Source organism: Erythrolamprus reginae, chromosome 2 (genome assembly GCF_031021105.1).
Source record: "Erythrolamprus reginae isolate rEryReg1 chromosome 2, rEryReg1.hap1, whole genome shotgun sequence".
In the NCBI taxonomy this organism is placed as follows: domain Eukaryota; kingdom Metazoa; phylum Chordata; class Lepidosauria; order Squamata; family Dipsadidae; genus Erythrolamprus; species Erythrolamprus reginae.
Window position 1 is genome coordinate 222852492 of NC_091951.1, and position 17095 is coordinate 222869586.

The 17095-nt window shown below is 39.4% G+C and overlaps 1 protein-coding gene across 1 annotated transcript in view; it reads left to right on the forward strand.

Moving 5' to 3' along the window:
• The window catches only part of CASR (calcium sensing receptor), a 76100-nt gene extending 65932 nt beyond the window's left edge, over positions 1 to 10168 (forward strand). Inside the window, exons 5-7 of the mRNA XM_070741972.1 lie at positions 917 to 1147; positions 6203 to 6326; positions 7447 to 10168. Of these exons, the coding sequence (XP_070598073.1) occupies positions 917 to 1147; positions 6203 to 6326; positions 7447 to 8876 (1785 nt within the window). The 3' untranslated portion in view covers positions 8877 to 10168. The remainder of the gene's footprint in view (positions 1 to 916; positions 1148 to 6202; positions 6327 to 7446) is intronic.
• The last annotated feature ends 6927 nt before the right edge of the window (positions 10169 to 17095 follow it).

Consider the following 17095-nt stretch of genomic DNA (forward strand, 5'->3'; position numbering starts at 1 on the left):
TGGGGCTAACTTTGAAGAGTGTTCGGAAACTTCAGATCGTGCAGAATGCAGCTGCGAGAGCAATCATGGGCTTTCCTAGGTATGCCCATGTTACACCAACACTCCGCAGTCTGCATTGGTTGCCGATTAGTTTCCGGTCACAATTCAAAGTGTTGGTTATGACCTATAAAGCCCTTCATGGCACCGGACCAGTATATCTCCGAGATCGCCTTCTGCCGCACAAATCCCAGCGGCCGGTTAGGTCCCACAGAGTTGGCCTTCTCCGGGTCCCGTCGACTAAATAATGTCGGCTGGTGGGACCCAGGGGAAGAGCCTTCTCTGTGGCGGCCCTGACCCTCTGGAACCAGCTCCCCCCAGAGATCAGGACTGCCCCCACCCTCCTTGCCTTTTGTAAACTTCTTAAAACCCTCTTCTGCCATCAGGCATGGGGGAACTGAGACATCTCCCCTTGCCTATGCAGTTTTATGTATGGTATGTTTGTGTGTATGTTTTTTATATAATGGGGTTTTTAGGTTTTTAATATAAAATTGTTATTTTAGACTTTAATATTAGATTTGCTATTATATATTGTTTTATCACTGCTGTGAGCCGCCCCGTGTCTGTGGAGAGGGGCCGCATACAAATCTAATAAATTATAAAATAATAATAATAATAATAATCTATTCTGTATGGGCTTGGGCTAGCATTTAATAAATAAGCAGTGGTGTTGTCATGCAAATTTCCCCCCAAAAATGATTTAAAATATAGGAACTGCATAAGAGTGTTTTATAAGCAAAAATCTGCATTAATTCTATTTTTTCCTTATTCAGGAAGTTTATTACTTTATTTAGGGGGCCAGTGAGGCAGCCCTCTTCCAGCGATGCCTCATTCACAACGGTGATCAATTTCATCATCTCTGGCTCTCTGTTTTTTTTAGGTACTGAAACATCTGCGACACTTGAACTTCACTAATAATATGGGGGAGCAAGTGGATTTTGATGAGTCAGGAGGCCTAATAGGAAATTATTCAATTATCAATTGGCATCTGTCTCCTGAAGATGGCTCCATTGTATTTGAGGAGGTTGGACACTATAACGTTTATGCCAAAAAAGGAGAAAGGTTGTTTATCAATGAAAATAAGATCCTGTGGAGTGGATTTTCCAAAGAGGTAAGGCTCACCCAGCATTTTAACTGATATTTCTCAGATTGTCCAAGGGTATCCACGGTATTTTTATTCCCCTCAGAAAAGGATAGATTCCTGACCTTTTCTTTTTCCCTTGAGATCAAGCTAAATGTGTGTGTGTGTCTTTGTGGCTGTGTGTATATATGTATTTGATTCAACAGGTATCAAACAAAACATTTTAGTGTGTGTGTTTGTACATACATACGTACATATCTATGTATGTACAGTGTTCCCTCGATTTTTGCGGGTTCGAACTTTGCGAAAAGTCTATACCATGGTTTTTCAAAAATACTAATTAAAAAATACTTTGCCATTTTTTCCCCTATACCACGTTTTTTCCTGCCTGATGACGTCATATGTCATCGCCAAACTTTCGTCCGCCTTTAATAAATATTTTTTAAAATAAACTTTAATAAATAAACATGGTGAGTAATAATCTAAATGGTTGCTAAGGGAATGGGAAATTGTAATTTAGGGGTTTAAAGTGTTAAGGGAAGGCTTGTGATTCTGTTCATAGCCAAAAATAGTGTATTTACTTCCGCATCTCTACTTCGCGGAAATTCGACTTTCACTGGCGGTCTTGGAACGCATCCCCCATGAAAATTGAGGGAACACTGTATGTCTGAAGCCAGAGCATGATACCATAGTCTTTCGAGACTGAAGAATGCCAATGCATGTATGCATGCGTGCATCTATATATATATAAAATATCAAAATGTTTTTGTTTGATACCTGTTGTCAAGTAATGCTGTTTTATGGTGGAAAAACAACAGCAGGTGTAGCAGCTATTCTCCACAGCAATTCTAATGCTGTGGAGAATAGCTGCTATACTCTAATGCTGTATTCCAGTGCAAATGAAGCCTGCCCCTCATTTTGGGGGTGGGTGGGGGTGGGGAGTCTCAATGCTTCTTTGGCATTGTGAAAATCTTTTTTTCTTTTTTGCTCCTGTGGAATTTCTTGGGTATTTGCTTCTTAAATATAATCTCATGAAAACAAAAATGGGTGATTTAAATCAGTGATTTTCAACTTTTTTGAGCCACTGCACATTTTTTACATTTACAAAATCCTGGGGCACACCACCAACCAAAATGACACAAAATGACACTCTAACACAGTACATATTATACATATAGTTAATAATATAGTTTCTAAATGTATCTATACTCACTTAGTGTGAAACCTGGGCCTGTTTCGATGAACACAAAAGGGAAATCCTGGCAGGAATGGTAGTTTGGGGACCCATGTTTAATTTCCCCACGGCACACCTGACCATGTCTCACGGCGCAATAGTGTGCCATGGCACACTGGTTGAAAAACACTGATTTAAATGTTTCAATAATTCAAAGCTGCTTATTCAGTTCGGATGGTGCCCATTCATGATCCCCTCAGTTGTACTCTTCTCAAGGTGTCCTTCACATTGCTCTGGTCCCTTCAGGTTCTACTCCTTTGCACTGATCTCCCCCCCCCCTGCACCCCCACCCGTGGGGTGGTCGAACAGCTGTCAAGTCATTTTGCTTTTCTGTGGGCTTTATTACAACAGCCATCTTCAGCTTGCTGATGTCAAATTTAGCACAAAATTTAAATGGAGAAGTATTTTACTGTCCTTTCAAGTGTCCTTTGTTTGTCTCTTTGTTCTCCTCCCCCCCCCCTTGTATTTTAAAGAAAAGCTTTTTTTACAGCCTTGCTCATTCAGAACTGTTGACCTTAAAAAAAAATCCAATTCAAAGGTCAGCAGATCTTCCTTTTGGCGCCATCTTGTGGCTGTTTAGACCAGTGTTTCCCAACCTTGGCAACTTGAAGATATTTGGACTTCAACTCCCAGAATTCCCCAGCCAGCGAATGCTGGCTGGGGAATTCTGGGAGTTGAAGTCCAAATATCTTCAAGTTGCCAAGGTTGGGAAACACTGGTTTAGACAGTTCCAGATCTGATCTTGCTTGCAAACCTGGGATTATAAGATTACCATAGAGTTCATATTACCGTAGAGTTCATAGCTTCCTGAACTAGGTGCCCTTTCTATGTTGCCCTTTTTCATTCCCAGACAGCAATAATTAGTTGACCGTGTTAAACATTGACAGTGAGCTCATATTCCCTTAGGCTGAATTCATGTTCATGCCAAAAGCATGGTTCACACATATATCAGATGGTGATGCTTGTCACATGGTGGAGGACTAGGCATATGCGCCACCTTGTTCCCTGCTTCTATTTTAGTACATGTTAAAATATTGGGGGAGGCTATTCCACTTCCAAACCAACTTATATATATATGGCCTTTCTCTCTCTTCCCTTTTCAAGCAGTGGCCAGGAGATCCCTGGCTCTCATGTCCACTTCTGAGAAGAATGTGCATTTCTCAGGCTGATGTGCTATCCAGTGACAGCATAATTCCTTCATACATCTATGCTCCAAAAGAAGTGGGCAATTGAAAGACTCTGCCTGCTTCTTGGTGCTATGGCAGCTATTCACTTTTGTACATACTCCTGGTCAGTTGGAGGATGATGAAGAGCTTGATGACTCTGATACAGATAGTGTTTATGAATTAGTGGCAGGCCCTGGGTTACAGGTATCAGAACAGGTGGGAGGCCAGCCACGGGATGTTGCTATGAGTCCAGACTGTAGTGAAGAAGAGACAGACAATCGCTGGTTAAATCCTCACTTCAGAAGAGTTCAAAAGTGCAGGGAGCAAGTGTTAAGAAAAAGATATTAAAGGGAGGAATGGGTTAATTACTGGAGTGATGTATTCATCACATCAGGGAGCCAGCGGGGAAGAAGGGCGGAGTTTTCTTTTTTTTAAAAAAAAATAATATTTTTATTGAATTTTCAAAAAGACAAACAAAGACATACAACACTAAACATTTAAGGAGCTACCATTGCTCCGCTTGTCGTAGAAGTCTAACTAATACAAAAATATAAAAAATCCTAACTGTAATCAGATCAAAGCAGAAATACCACACATGTGAGTTACATTCTTGTTAGATTTAACTCTATATTTTTAGTATTAAACTTATTAATTAAATTTCTTTATATTTTAAAATATTCTATACTTATACAAAAGAAAAGGAAAAAGAAAGATTATTAGTAATACTGTTTAGTATTTCATTCTATATTATAATTAATTATTAATACCATTTTTAAAATTCCACCAATCGTATACTTTGTCCCATATTTTATAATATTCTGTTTCAGTTTGATTATTTAAACATTTAGTCATCATATCTAGTTCTGCACATTCTATAATTTTTTTAAATACTTCAGTATCTTTTGGTACTGTTTTTTCTTTCCATTTCTGTGCAAATACTATTTGGGCCGCAGCCAATATATGTACAGTATTATTAAATAATAAGTTTCTTTTTTATACTTTGTATTTGAAATACCCAATAAAAAGAGGCGGAGTTTTCAATGTTGTAAATCTATCATGGGACATGTGTTGTTTTGGCTCCGGAGTGAGTTATCTTATTCTTTGTTATTTCACAGCTATTCCTGGTGCTTTTGAACTAAGCTGTATAGACATAAATATTAAGAAAAGGGAGGAGGCATGAAGGAAAGTTTGTGCGCTCTACTTGCTAAAGATAAAGAGAGAGGAATGTGACAGTCTGTATTGTATTTTGAATAGACAGGAGAAATAAAATGGAGTTTTTTTGTTTATGAAATCCTGCATTCAATAAGCATTCTTTTCAATGTAACTAAAGTTCTACCAGAATCCAGAACACTCACTAACTTGCCCAAGTGAGCAAGACATAATGCTCACCTGCCTTTTATCTCAGGTTGACTTTTTAATGTTGTGCATGGCATATAATGTCAGGGAAATCTACACATGCTAGACAAACAGTGTAGTCCTGATAGAGTAGAATACTAGTTCATTCTTTTCAGAGCTTATGCACCTCTTCTTGGTGCACCATGGGGAGTGAACTAGCTTTTCACCAGATAATTAGTGGAACTCAGGTTGTTGGGTTTTCCAGACTCCTCCACTTGTGTTACTTTGCCTTATCTTGTGTCACAGTGCTTCACATCTAATCAGATTCAGCATCGGCTTCCTGCTGTCCGCACACCTGAATGCAACTTGGTTCTCCCCACAAAAGTGGTACTCATTTATCTACTCACAATATTGCATACTCAGGTTGACTATCTCTCCTGGTCTACATTGTAGCATCCTTACTTTTTGGGATCATTGAGATTCAGCAAAGAGAAGCAGGTTTGCTTCTCACCTGTTTCTTTTTCTTGTGCATAGAAGAGAAGACAAGACCACCATTGGCCTTGTTTTGACAGCTAGCTCTAGGAAGATCTGCAGTCTGTCAGAGCTGCACTTTCGGAAAATAGCCAACCCAACCTGCTAACCAGCACAACCAGCTAACCAACCCAACCAGCCAGCCAGCCACAGACCAATAGATATGGAGTTGAAGTCTTCAATGAAACACAGCAGCAGCAGGAAGTCTTGCAAAAATATATTTACTTATTTACACTACTCTCTATATTCTACCTTACTATACATACACCACACTAGTATCTTACTAGTATCTCACTACGACTATCTCGATTACAGTAACTCACAGGAACCAACAGACCAATACAGCAACAGGAACATCAGAGAGCATCAGAGAACAGAGAGCAGATAAGAGAGCAATACAAAAGCTCTTACATATTTATATATTTATCACCCAATCAGGTTGCTGCATGCTTAATTAACTCAGAATGACTCAGCATTCTTTTCATAGTCCTTCCTTCTGCATTGAGATATTACCTCAGGATATTGTTTAATCTTGACACAGTCAGCATTCTTCTTCCCTATCAGCTTGTCTTGTCTGTGAATCTCCATCCAGATTGTCTCCATTCACTTGATGGACAAAGGGTTGGGAGGATATTACTTCACCACCAGTCAGGAGAATCAATTCAATTCAATTCAATTAATTAGATTTGTATGCTGCCTCTCTCCAAAGACTCGGGACGGCTCACAACAATGATAAAAACAATATTATAATGGCACAAATCTAATATTAAAAATAATTAAAAACCTAGATGTTAATGAAGACTATCTTTATTCCTTAAGGTACCATTCTCAAACTGCAGCAGAGACTGCCTTCCAGGTACAAGGAAAGGTATAATTGAAGGGGAGCCCACCTGCTGCTTTGAATGTGTTGAATGCACCGATGGAGAGATCAGCGATGAAACAGGTATGATCTGATTCTGAGAAAAAACAAAGCAGCTCCCTCCTCTATCAGAAACATTTATCCAAATGGACTCAGAGTTCATTTTTGGATGTCACCATTGATAATGACACAGTTACAATGTGTTAATGAATTATTAACCACTTCCATCGCTCCATCCAAGTTAGTATATTTACCAATTAGCAGCGGATTTTGTCCCAGAAGAGAATGCAATTGGAACAGTGTAGGTTTGGGAGAAAAGCAACAGAACAGAAATGTACTAAAAATGATTAACTGGTCTTTGGGTTTAAGAATTGGCTCTGTATTCTGAACATAATTTCATGTACAATTCCTGGGGGCTGTCCTGTATATTAAAGAATCATGAGGTAATCTCTGAGTCAAGGAGGAAAGCTAATGAACTCAATTAAACTGAAGGAGACATTAGCCACAACCAACTCTTTTCCTCCCACTTCTTCTGCAAAAACACAAATCCCTTAGGAAACTTCCGTCCTGCCTTTTTTTTTTTTTCTGAAGGAGGATGGAACCTACTTTCTTTCCCTTTTTTTTTTTTGCAAATGAACCAAACTGAGGATTACAGGATGTACAAAACATAGGGGGGTTTTGCACTACGTCCTAGGAGTTTCTTCTCCACAAAATCCATGGGGGAAAAAGCAACAATAGAACCATGCAGTGGTGGGCTCCTACGGGTATGGTCAGGCACGCAGTACCGGTAACAAAATTTTAATATATTTTTTCCTTTTTTTCCCTTCTTGGCTCTGGGAATGTTTTTCCTATCACAGTAAATGAGATTGACTGTGTATAATTTTATAAGAGCTGTGCATGTGTGTGTGTATGAACACTTTATATAGTAGATAATTGGGTGGGCTACTGCCCTGACGGGGAGGAGGGGACGCAGTGGGGTAGCGAAAATGGAGCTCCACCCCAGAGCACCCAATTTGCATTGAAAGAGTTTGAAGCCACGCCCACAGTGTGGTGGTAAAAATTTTGGTAGTCCATCACTGGAACCATGGTATTTTGGCAGTATTGCATGTAGATGGACCTTGGGCCTGTTGACAGAGATGCCACTAAGTGCAGTTCCAGTTATCCAAATATCTTCTTTTAAGCAAGGATGTTTTGTCTTTTCCAGATGCCAGTGCTTGCGAGAAGTGTCCTGAAAACTTCTGGTCCAATGAAAACCATACCTTCTGCAGTCCCAAGCAGATAGAGTTTTTGTCCTGGACAGAACCATTTGGAATTGCTCTCATTCTTTTTGCTCTGCTAGGCATCTTCTTAACCTCCTTTGTCCTGGGAGTGTTTACCAAATTTCGCAACACGCCCATTGTCAAGGCCACAAACCGTGAGCTCTCTTACCTCCTCCTGTTTTCCTTGCTCTGTTGCTTCTCTAGCTCCCTTTTCTTCATTGGCGAGCCTCAAGATTGGAATTGCCGCTTACGACAACCAGCCTTTGGCATCAGCTTTGTGCTCTGCATCTCCTGCATTCTGGTGAAGACCAACCGTGTTCTTCTGGTCTTTGAGGCCAAGATACCAACAGGCCTCCATCGCAAGTGGTGGGGACTTAACCTTCAGTTCCTCTTGGTCTTCTTATGCACATTTGTGCAAATTGTCATCTGCGTCATCTGGCTTTATACAGCTCCCCCTTCTAGCTTCCGTAATCATGAATTGGAGGATGAGATCATCTTTATCACTTGTAACGAGGGCTCCTTGATGGCACTGGGCTTCCTGATTGGTTACACTTGTCTGCTGGCCGCTATCTGCTTCTTCTTTGCTTTCAAGGCCCGCAAACTGCCAGAGAACTTCAACGAAGCCAAATTTATCACCTTCAGCATGTTGATTTTTTTCATTGTGTGGATCTCTTTTATACCAGCCTATGCCAGCACCTATGGCAAATTTGTCTCAGCGGTGGAGGTGATTGCCATCCTGGCAGCCAGCTTTGGGCTTTTAACATGCATCTTCTTCAACAAGATCTACATTATCCTCTTTAAGCCATCCCGCAACACCATTGAGGAAGTACGCTGCAGCACGGCTGCTCATGCTTTTAAGGTGGCGGCCAGAGCTACACTGCGACGCAGCAATGTGTCCCGCAAGAGGTCCAACAGTCTGGGGGGCTCCTCAGGCTCTACTCCATCCTCATCCATTAGCAGCAAAAGCAACCACGAGGATCCCTTTTCGATGCCAACGCCTGCAGAACCACAACAAAAACATGGGTGCAAGCAGAAGGTGAGTTTTGGTGGTGGAACTGTCACCTTGTCGTTAAGCTTTGAGGAGCACCAGAAAAATGCTGTAGCCAATAAAAATGCAAAGCACAGAAACTCCTTGGAAGCCCGCAATAGTGATGATAGTCTCATGCGACACAAAGCTCTACTTCCTCTGCATGGCAATGAGTCACTGGAGCTCAAATTCCAGATACCCTCAAATCAAGAACCCAGCATACCAGAATCAGTGGTGGGAGAAACCAAGCAAGGAGAACATGTAGAAGGACCACCTTCTTTGTCAGCTGCATACCTACGGGATTTTGTAGGCAGTGACTCCATCAAAGAGAATGCCATCCATTCATAATCAAAAGAAAAGGAACCTATTATCGAGCAATTTCCTCCTGGATGGAGAGAAGAATTGAATACATCTTTAATTCCCCTTATTGTTAAACTCAGCAGGTTATATCCACTTTTAAAGGAAAGCTGAGAGAAACAGTCCCTTAGCATGTCTTTAGCTATCCTTTTAATGCAACCACCCATGGTTGTGGAAGATACAAGAAATAAAACTTTGGAGGGGCAAGAACATATCTTTCCCAGATGTCCTGTAGTAGAAGAACTCCCCCCCCCCTTATTCTCCTTCCCCCTTCTGCAGTGGTCCAAGTCACCAACCTGCTGGTTGTGAGTGTATCGAGGACTCTATTAACATGCTCGGCTTTTACATCAATGTACATTATCCCTTTTCTTCCTTGTGTATATTAATTCCTCTTTATATGTAAAACTGCTTAACAACTTTGCAACAAGATGAAATTTGCTACTTTACATAAAACAAGTCACATGGTTTGCTTTAGAAAATATTCTCCAGTACCCATGGAAGCATGCTAAATAATGTTCAGCCGATGGCTTGAACTTGTAAAGTATTTAAAATTATAAATAGCAATATTTTTACACATGAAACCAGAGCAGATGCTTCATATCTAGGGGGAAAAAAAGAATTATGTGGTCTTCAGAAACATCACCCTGTTATCTAGTGCTGCTGTCCTGGAGATTGACATACAGTTAGATGGCCCAGATTTAATTCACCTTGAAGGCAGAGATAGGGAAGGGAAGCCATATTCCTAAGGCAGTGTTTCTCAACCTTAGCAATTTTAAGATGTTCAGATTTCAACTCCTAGAATTCCCCAGGCAATTGAAATTCACATTTCTTAAAGTTGACAATATTGAGAAACACTGTCATAGAAAAAAAAATGCAGAGAGTGAAAATATGTCCTTTATTTCTTGTCAGCCTTGGATGTTACTTCTATCCTAGCAGGCCTTTTGCACATAAAAGAGCTTCAAATGGAGATGAGCAGATCTAAGAAGTTGTATGTCCCACGGATTGGGGGGGAGGGAATTCAAAAGTTTAGGGAATAAGAGCATAGCACACAGCAGCACAAGAAGGACAATTCTTGAGATAACCAGATTCTGTCATGAACCTGGTTATAGAACCAGATTCTATTATGAAAAGCTGTTCATAAAGTAAGCTAGTTAAATATAATGTAGTAATGTTTTTCAAAATGTATCAATTAAATCATATTTCAATAGAAAAAAAAATGCAGATAGTTTAATCTTGTTCTGTGACTTTAGAATTTTTTTTAACAAGCAAATAAATGGTATATATAGTTAAATGATATGTTTTGCCACATGTGGAATGAATGTCAGAGATTGGTCTCTCTAATGTCTGCTATTCCTGAGTTTTAAAATGTGTTTTACAGACAGCTTGTCAAGCTGAGTTCTATAAGCTCCTATTCATATTGAAAGAACTGAGAAAGAAGCCAGGAGTAATATTAAGTCTGATTATAATGATTTCTGATTGAATCTTCTGCTGGACCTGTATTTGCATAGCATAAAAGATCTACAGATTAATCAATTCACATTTTTACACACACAGGAAATATTTATATTTATCCATATAAATAAAGCAATGTTCTGTGTCCATTGATGAATGCAATGGAAAACTCCATTTGAATTGTAAGAGCATATTGAACAGTGGATGGGTTAGTGGACTATGCTAAAGTAGGCATGCACCAAGATCTGGGCTGCAGGTACAAGGACTGCTAATAGCTGGCATCAGATTCAGGGAACTAACTTCTTCTAGGAGCATCCTGATGGTTGAAGTTAGGTGTGGTATGTCTATGCCACATCCAAGCCAATTGTATTCTAGCTTAGTATGATGTGCAAATTCTGCCCAATTGTACTAATTAAGCCCAATGAAACAAGTCATGGCTCAATGCAATATGCAGTCTTATTAGCCTGCTTATCATAGATTGCAAGCAGTTGCTAAAGAGAATCAATTGTTGAGTGGAAATGTAGATACTTCTCTTTTTAATGCCTTTTTATGGAGTATACTCTAGTGCTTTGGAATTAACTATCCATTTATTCAGCGGTGAATGGAAGGTAATTTAGGATCTACTGAACAGTGGTGGGTGATTTGTAGTAGATTGGCAGGGATTCCTGTCTTCTATTCATTGAACAAGATTTACCAGAGAATGACTGCCCCTTTGCAAAAAAACAAGAGAGCTAAAGTGAAACCACTTGGACAAACCATGAAAAGATTTTTTTGCATAGGCTATAGATGAGTTCTCACTCAGTTCTGGTACTCCAAACCAAATCTCTGTGTTTGTTTAGCAGCTGCTTAGATGTCTCATGTTAGTGCGTGTGTACCCATGCACAAAAGCATTAACCAGATGCAAAAATTAAAAGGAAATAGGAAAAAAAACCACATACAAACCAGGAAGGCATATTAGAGTAAAAATTGACAGTAGTACATAACAAAAAAGCCCAATCCTTAAAACAGCAAAACAACCTTAAGCTATGGAATTATTGACTGGACTTTCCACACATAGGTAAAAGACCTGTTCATATGTAAAAAGAAAACATAACTATATCCAAAGTTTTATTACTTTATCCAGGACTATTACTATATAATTTTAATACTATATCATTAATACCATGGCTTCCAGTTGGGAATAACAAGAAACTAATAAATACTCGTTTGGAATTAAGTCACTAATTAACTTACATCTGACATAGTTAGGAGAGACAGGAGGTCCATCACTAATGTTTTAATATCTTTGGACAAAGATATTGCCTTGGATGTAAAAGATAAGATACATTTCTGTGTGATTACCTCAATGACAATAAGAAATTTGTAGTGGATCTCCATTAAGAATGCTGGTGAACAGAAGAAACTTATCATAGACCCGATTAACTTCCCAAATCTTACCATCCCACGTACCAAAAGCTGTTCTTAAAAGTCTTGAAATCCAGTCAACTGGATTTCTTCAATGGCAGATTTTGAGGAAAAAACATTTAGGTTATGATTTTGGAGTCTAACCAAAAAAAAGAAAAAACCCTATACAAAATGGCCTTCAATGTTATCTGTGTGGTAGTTAAAATGCCCCTGGATTGTTTCACTGCATTCTGAAAAAAACATTAAATAATTCATGTGAGATATAATCAACACACGCTTATGCTCTTTTTCCTTGAAATTTTCAGGATGCTTGTAAATATAAGCCTAGATGATGCAGACCTTACACCTCATATTGAGGCTAAAGAAAGTCATGCAATTAAGCCTGTCTGCCCAAATAACTTAATACATGAGAAGAATTTAATATACCTTTACTAGAGCATTAAGGATTTTATTATCAAGATTATTTTGTACTGAAAGGGTCTGAAAAACCATATCTTTTTATCTGCTAGAACCCTCAGGGGATTTTTATTTCTAAACTCATTAATGCTGGTTTTGGGGGTTTTTCCAGAGGAGGAAATCTACATTCAGATTGAATGGTTTATTTAGGACAAAATGGCATCCATGTGTTATTCCTGAACTAGGCCTGGAAGCCTTTCATATTAGTCAACAGCCATCTCTCCAGCATGCATTAGAAAGCTCCCTTTGCTCTAATTCCACACAGCAAGTAAAGGTTGCCCTGGTTTGGTTCAAAATAAAACAATAGGAATCCTAAGGCTGGAGGGTTCAGACAGAAGACAGAAGAGCTTTAAAATCTTAAAATATTCTCGTGACTTTAAAGTTGATTGAGTGGAAGCAGACTGGTCCCTTTTGGGTTTTTCAACCAACTGTTTATGGTGGATTGAGTACCCTGTATTCTTCATCGGATGTTAGACTCACGCATATACATATATACATATAGGTATACATACTGTACCTGCTTGTTCGATGCATTATGTTTCAGGTTTTATTCAGGAGCTCAAGATGGTATATATAGTATTTTGTCTTCAATTCTACCCCACTGTCCTCCTACGAGAAAACTTAACTGGGGGGTGGGGGTGGTACTCTGAGGCTGATGACAGGACATTTGGTCTTAGACTCCCCCCAGTTCTATTCCAGGGCATGCGCAGAAGCAAAAAATTGCCAAAATCTTTCACACACGCGCATCCCCTCACAAGATTTTGCTGCTTCAAATGCGCCTGAAGCAAAAATACACTGGGATGCAAGGGCATGCACACAAGAGAACCAAAGCTGTGTGCACTGTGCGCTACCTGTTCTGCCGGCGTGTCTCAACCGCCCGTAATTACAGGGTAATTAGTCCAGGAAGACACACACCACACGATAAAAGGAAAAGCCAAAAATTTTTATAAACAGAAAAACAGAAACAGCTCCCTTTTTAAATGTCAAAGGGATTTTCTGGTAAACACAAGGCACAGGTTAAAGGCAATCCAATTGCTCACCCAATAATTGGGAAATTGAGTCCAATTCTAAAGTCCAGAGAGTCCACACACACAATCCTGAACAGCAAAAACCACGATCTTGACAAAACAATGAATCAGATAAACTGCCATGAGGCTAAAACATCAGGCTGCACTTTTATCTGTAGCACTAATTACAGCAGCCCCACCCAACCACAGGTGACCTCATTTTCTCTTGTAATAATCCTTCAGTTGTTGTCTCCTATGCATCACTCTACACATGCGTGGATGTATCATTAATTCTTGTTCAGAATCCAGGGATGATACAGATGATTGATCTCCTGGGCTGTCTGCCAAACTCCCCTCTTCCCTGTCACTCACGCTTTCTTGGTCAGAGGAGACTTCATCGGCAGATTCTACTGGGAGCAAAACAGGCCTGCGGCATGTGGATGTCTCCCCCACATCCACCTCCACATTCCTTGGGGCAGGAGCTGGGCCAGAGCTAACCGCAACACTACCGATGCACCATCCTCTACCGCAGTGTTTCCCAACCTTGGCCACTTGAAGATATCTGGACTTCAACTCCCAGAATTCCCCAGACAGCATTTGCTGGCTGGGGAATTCTGGGAGTTGAAGTCCAGATATCTTCAAGTGGCCAAGGTTGGGAAACACTGCTCTACCGTACCGATAGCAACCCACTACTGATGTTGGCAGTGTTTCATATACCTCCTGAATATCTTAATTACCTTCTAGTTATTTAAAAATAATCTTGCAAGGCATAAAAACAATTTATAACAATCCATAGTTTCTTAAGTTGTGAGTATTTATTTATTATTAGAGTTGGAAGGGACCTTGCAGGTCATCACGTCCAACAGTAGTGGTCGTACATTTGCTGCTGGGGAGAAAAATAGTCCGAACGTAGGTTTTCTTCCTGATGTCCTTCAAGGGTGAGTTTCTTTGCGATGAACCTGGGGGACGTCACCTCCATCAAATTGGTTATGAACCTTCCAGTCTTGACTAACCTACTTAACATTCATGGACATCTTCATCTGTTTGGAAATAAGGAGGAACTTTCTGATGGTGAGAGCAATCAACCAGCGGAACAGCTTACCTGCAGAGGTTGTGAGAGCTGCAACACTTGAGACTGCCATTTGTCCGAAATAGTATAGACCTGTAGGGACTTCCGCTTGAGGGGGCGGGGTTGGACTAGATGACCTACAAGGTCCCTTCCAAGTCTAATAATAATCTAATTTACTGAGTCACACTGCTGATAGCATGGCGATTATTGAACAGGAACTGAATTAGCAAATGGCATCTCCCTGTCGGCATCATACTAAATGATTTGTTTGCTTCTCCCACTTACAGTTGGTGCAATTACCTTGAGCAATAATTTCTGTCTGCATGCCATTTTGCGGTACCTTCGTAACAACACTAGTGATATTAGTGAATTGGTTACTAAGATCTAACTAGACATGACATTTTAAAAAGGAATTAAAATATGTTGAAGCTGCTTTTAACAACATACTGTATATATAAATGAAAAATAATTTCCTTAGTTCTTAAGAAATTGAATAGATTCCCTTGGGTCACGTCAAAGATTTACCTAAGCCATAATCCTGTTCCTCAGAACTATCCCACAAATGCTTCTAAAAGCTAAGTTTGAAAACAATATTCTGTTGTTGCTTCTCCCTGGCAAATTTCCTAGGATAATCACATGAAATGGCTGTTAAATGTCTTGCTGTATCTGTCGGCTCCCCTTTTAAAGTCTTCTGCACACATGGCCATCATATCTTCAAATATCTTCATACATTTTAACATGTATTCTAATTTCATGTTGAAACCTGTGTGGAATTGCGATGACTGCATTCCTGTCCCTTTCTCTCGTGACATCCTGAGTTCTAATGTAAGAAAAGGAGTGGTTTCTCTCTCCTGCTGTGCTCATTATTGAATCTCACTTCATTTGTTCTCTAAAACAAAACTAAAAAGAGGTGCTTTGGAAGCATTGCGCACAGACAATAGAAGTTAAATTGGATTTTTTTGAAGTACTCTAATGTGAAAAGAAATTTAAGAAACAATCAAGATTTTATATCCAGCCAAAAGCCCAATAACTCTTGTAATTTTCAAAGCTAGTACAAGGACTGAATAATAATAATAATAATAACAACAATAATAAAAACTGGGCATCACTGTAGGTTGTAAATCTATCAATACCTTGCAACTGCACACACACACTCACACTCGCACTTAAAAGAGGGAAAGCAGTAACTGATGTGCAACACATAGCACTCCAGAGATATCAGAATAGGCATCCTTAACCACACCAGCTTTATTTCTATACAATGGCTCCATCATTCCCTTGACTCTGTTCTCTGGGCCACATAAAATGAGCTTTGTTTAAAAATGTTTAAAAGGTCAGTAGCATAAGCAGCTGTAGGTTTCTGCAACCAGCACTTGACCCGACACCACTAGCATTGTCTGTTTTGTAATACACCACGAAGTTTCACAACTGGTTGTTTAAAGCAGTGTTTCCCAACCGTGGCAACTTGAAGATATTTGGACTTCAACTCCCAGAATTCCCCAGCCAGCAAATGCTGGCTGGAGAATTCTGGGAGTTGAAGTCCAGATATCTTCAAGTTGCCAAGGTTGGGAAACACTGCTTTAAAGGGATGCCAAGTTTATTCTTGTATGTTACAGTTAATATGTATTGCTTGTAATGTTTATACCATATGGCTGTGCATGTCCTCAAATCAAAGAATACGGTTGCCTCTTGAATTTTGCAGATGTAAGATAAGCTGATAATGTGTGTCTTTTGGAGAGCTAAATAAAACAGGAACTGTCCCAGCATTTTAGGACTCTTTTTTTTTTGCACTTTGCCTAAAAGTCCTTCAAAATTAAATTATTTAGGATAGAAAAGGAATTCAGATAGAGATTAAATTATCATTGTTAAAAGAAAAAGAAAATGGAAAAGGAATTGAGAAAACCCAGATCACAAAATTAGATCAAGGTGGTAGCATTAGATTAATAACGTATACTTAAAATAAGGAGTTAACAATATAGATATATTAAACAAGAAGTATAAAAGCAATGTTGATAATAATAATAATAATAATAATAATAATAATAATAATAATAATAATAATGTTTAATATTTATTAGATTTGTATGCCGCCCCTCTCCGAGGACTCCGAGGACAATCCAAAGAAGGATGGGAAAATGTTATCAGTCTGTTAAATGCAATATGTATTAGAATTAAAACCATTCAGGGAAGGGTTTAGAAGGAGAAAGAGGAAGGAGAAAGGAAGGAGAGAAGGGAAGGAGGAGAGGGTGGTAGGAAGGGGGAGAGAAGGAGTAAGAAGGAAGGGAGAGAAGGAGATAGAGAAAGGGGAGTATGGAGAAAAGAAACAAACAGACTGATCAATAACAGCAAAACTAGGTGTTAAAATAGGCTGTTGAATTTCCATTGATTGGAAAATGCATGTACTATTGACATATTCTTAAGGTATATGTATTGATGTATTTATGGAAATTGTGGAGAAGGAATAATATATGTATGTATGTATTTATGCATGTATTGTATAAATTAAATCATTCAGAATTACCTGTTAGAAACAAGAGCTAAAACTTATCCTAGAAACAAAACAGGAAACTGCAGCTTATATTAAGCATATTAAGCATACTATTGCAATTTGCTCTACTGAAAAATGTTCGGAGATTTCAGCTGGTCCAGAATACAGCCACACGAGCTATTGTGGGTGCGCCCAGGTACACCCACATCGCACCAACCCTCTGAGCTGCAATCAGTCTCTGGACGCAATTCAAGGTGTTGGTTATCACCTATAAAGCCCTACATGGCTTAGGGCTTGACTATCTTCGGGACCATTTTCTACCGCATAGCTCCCA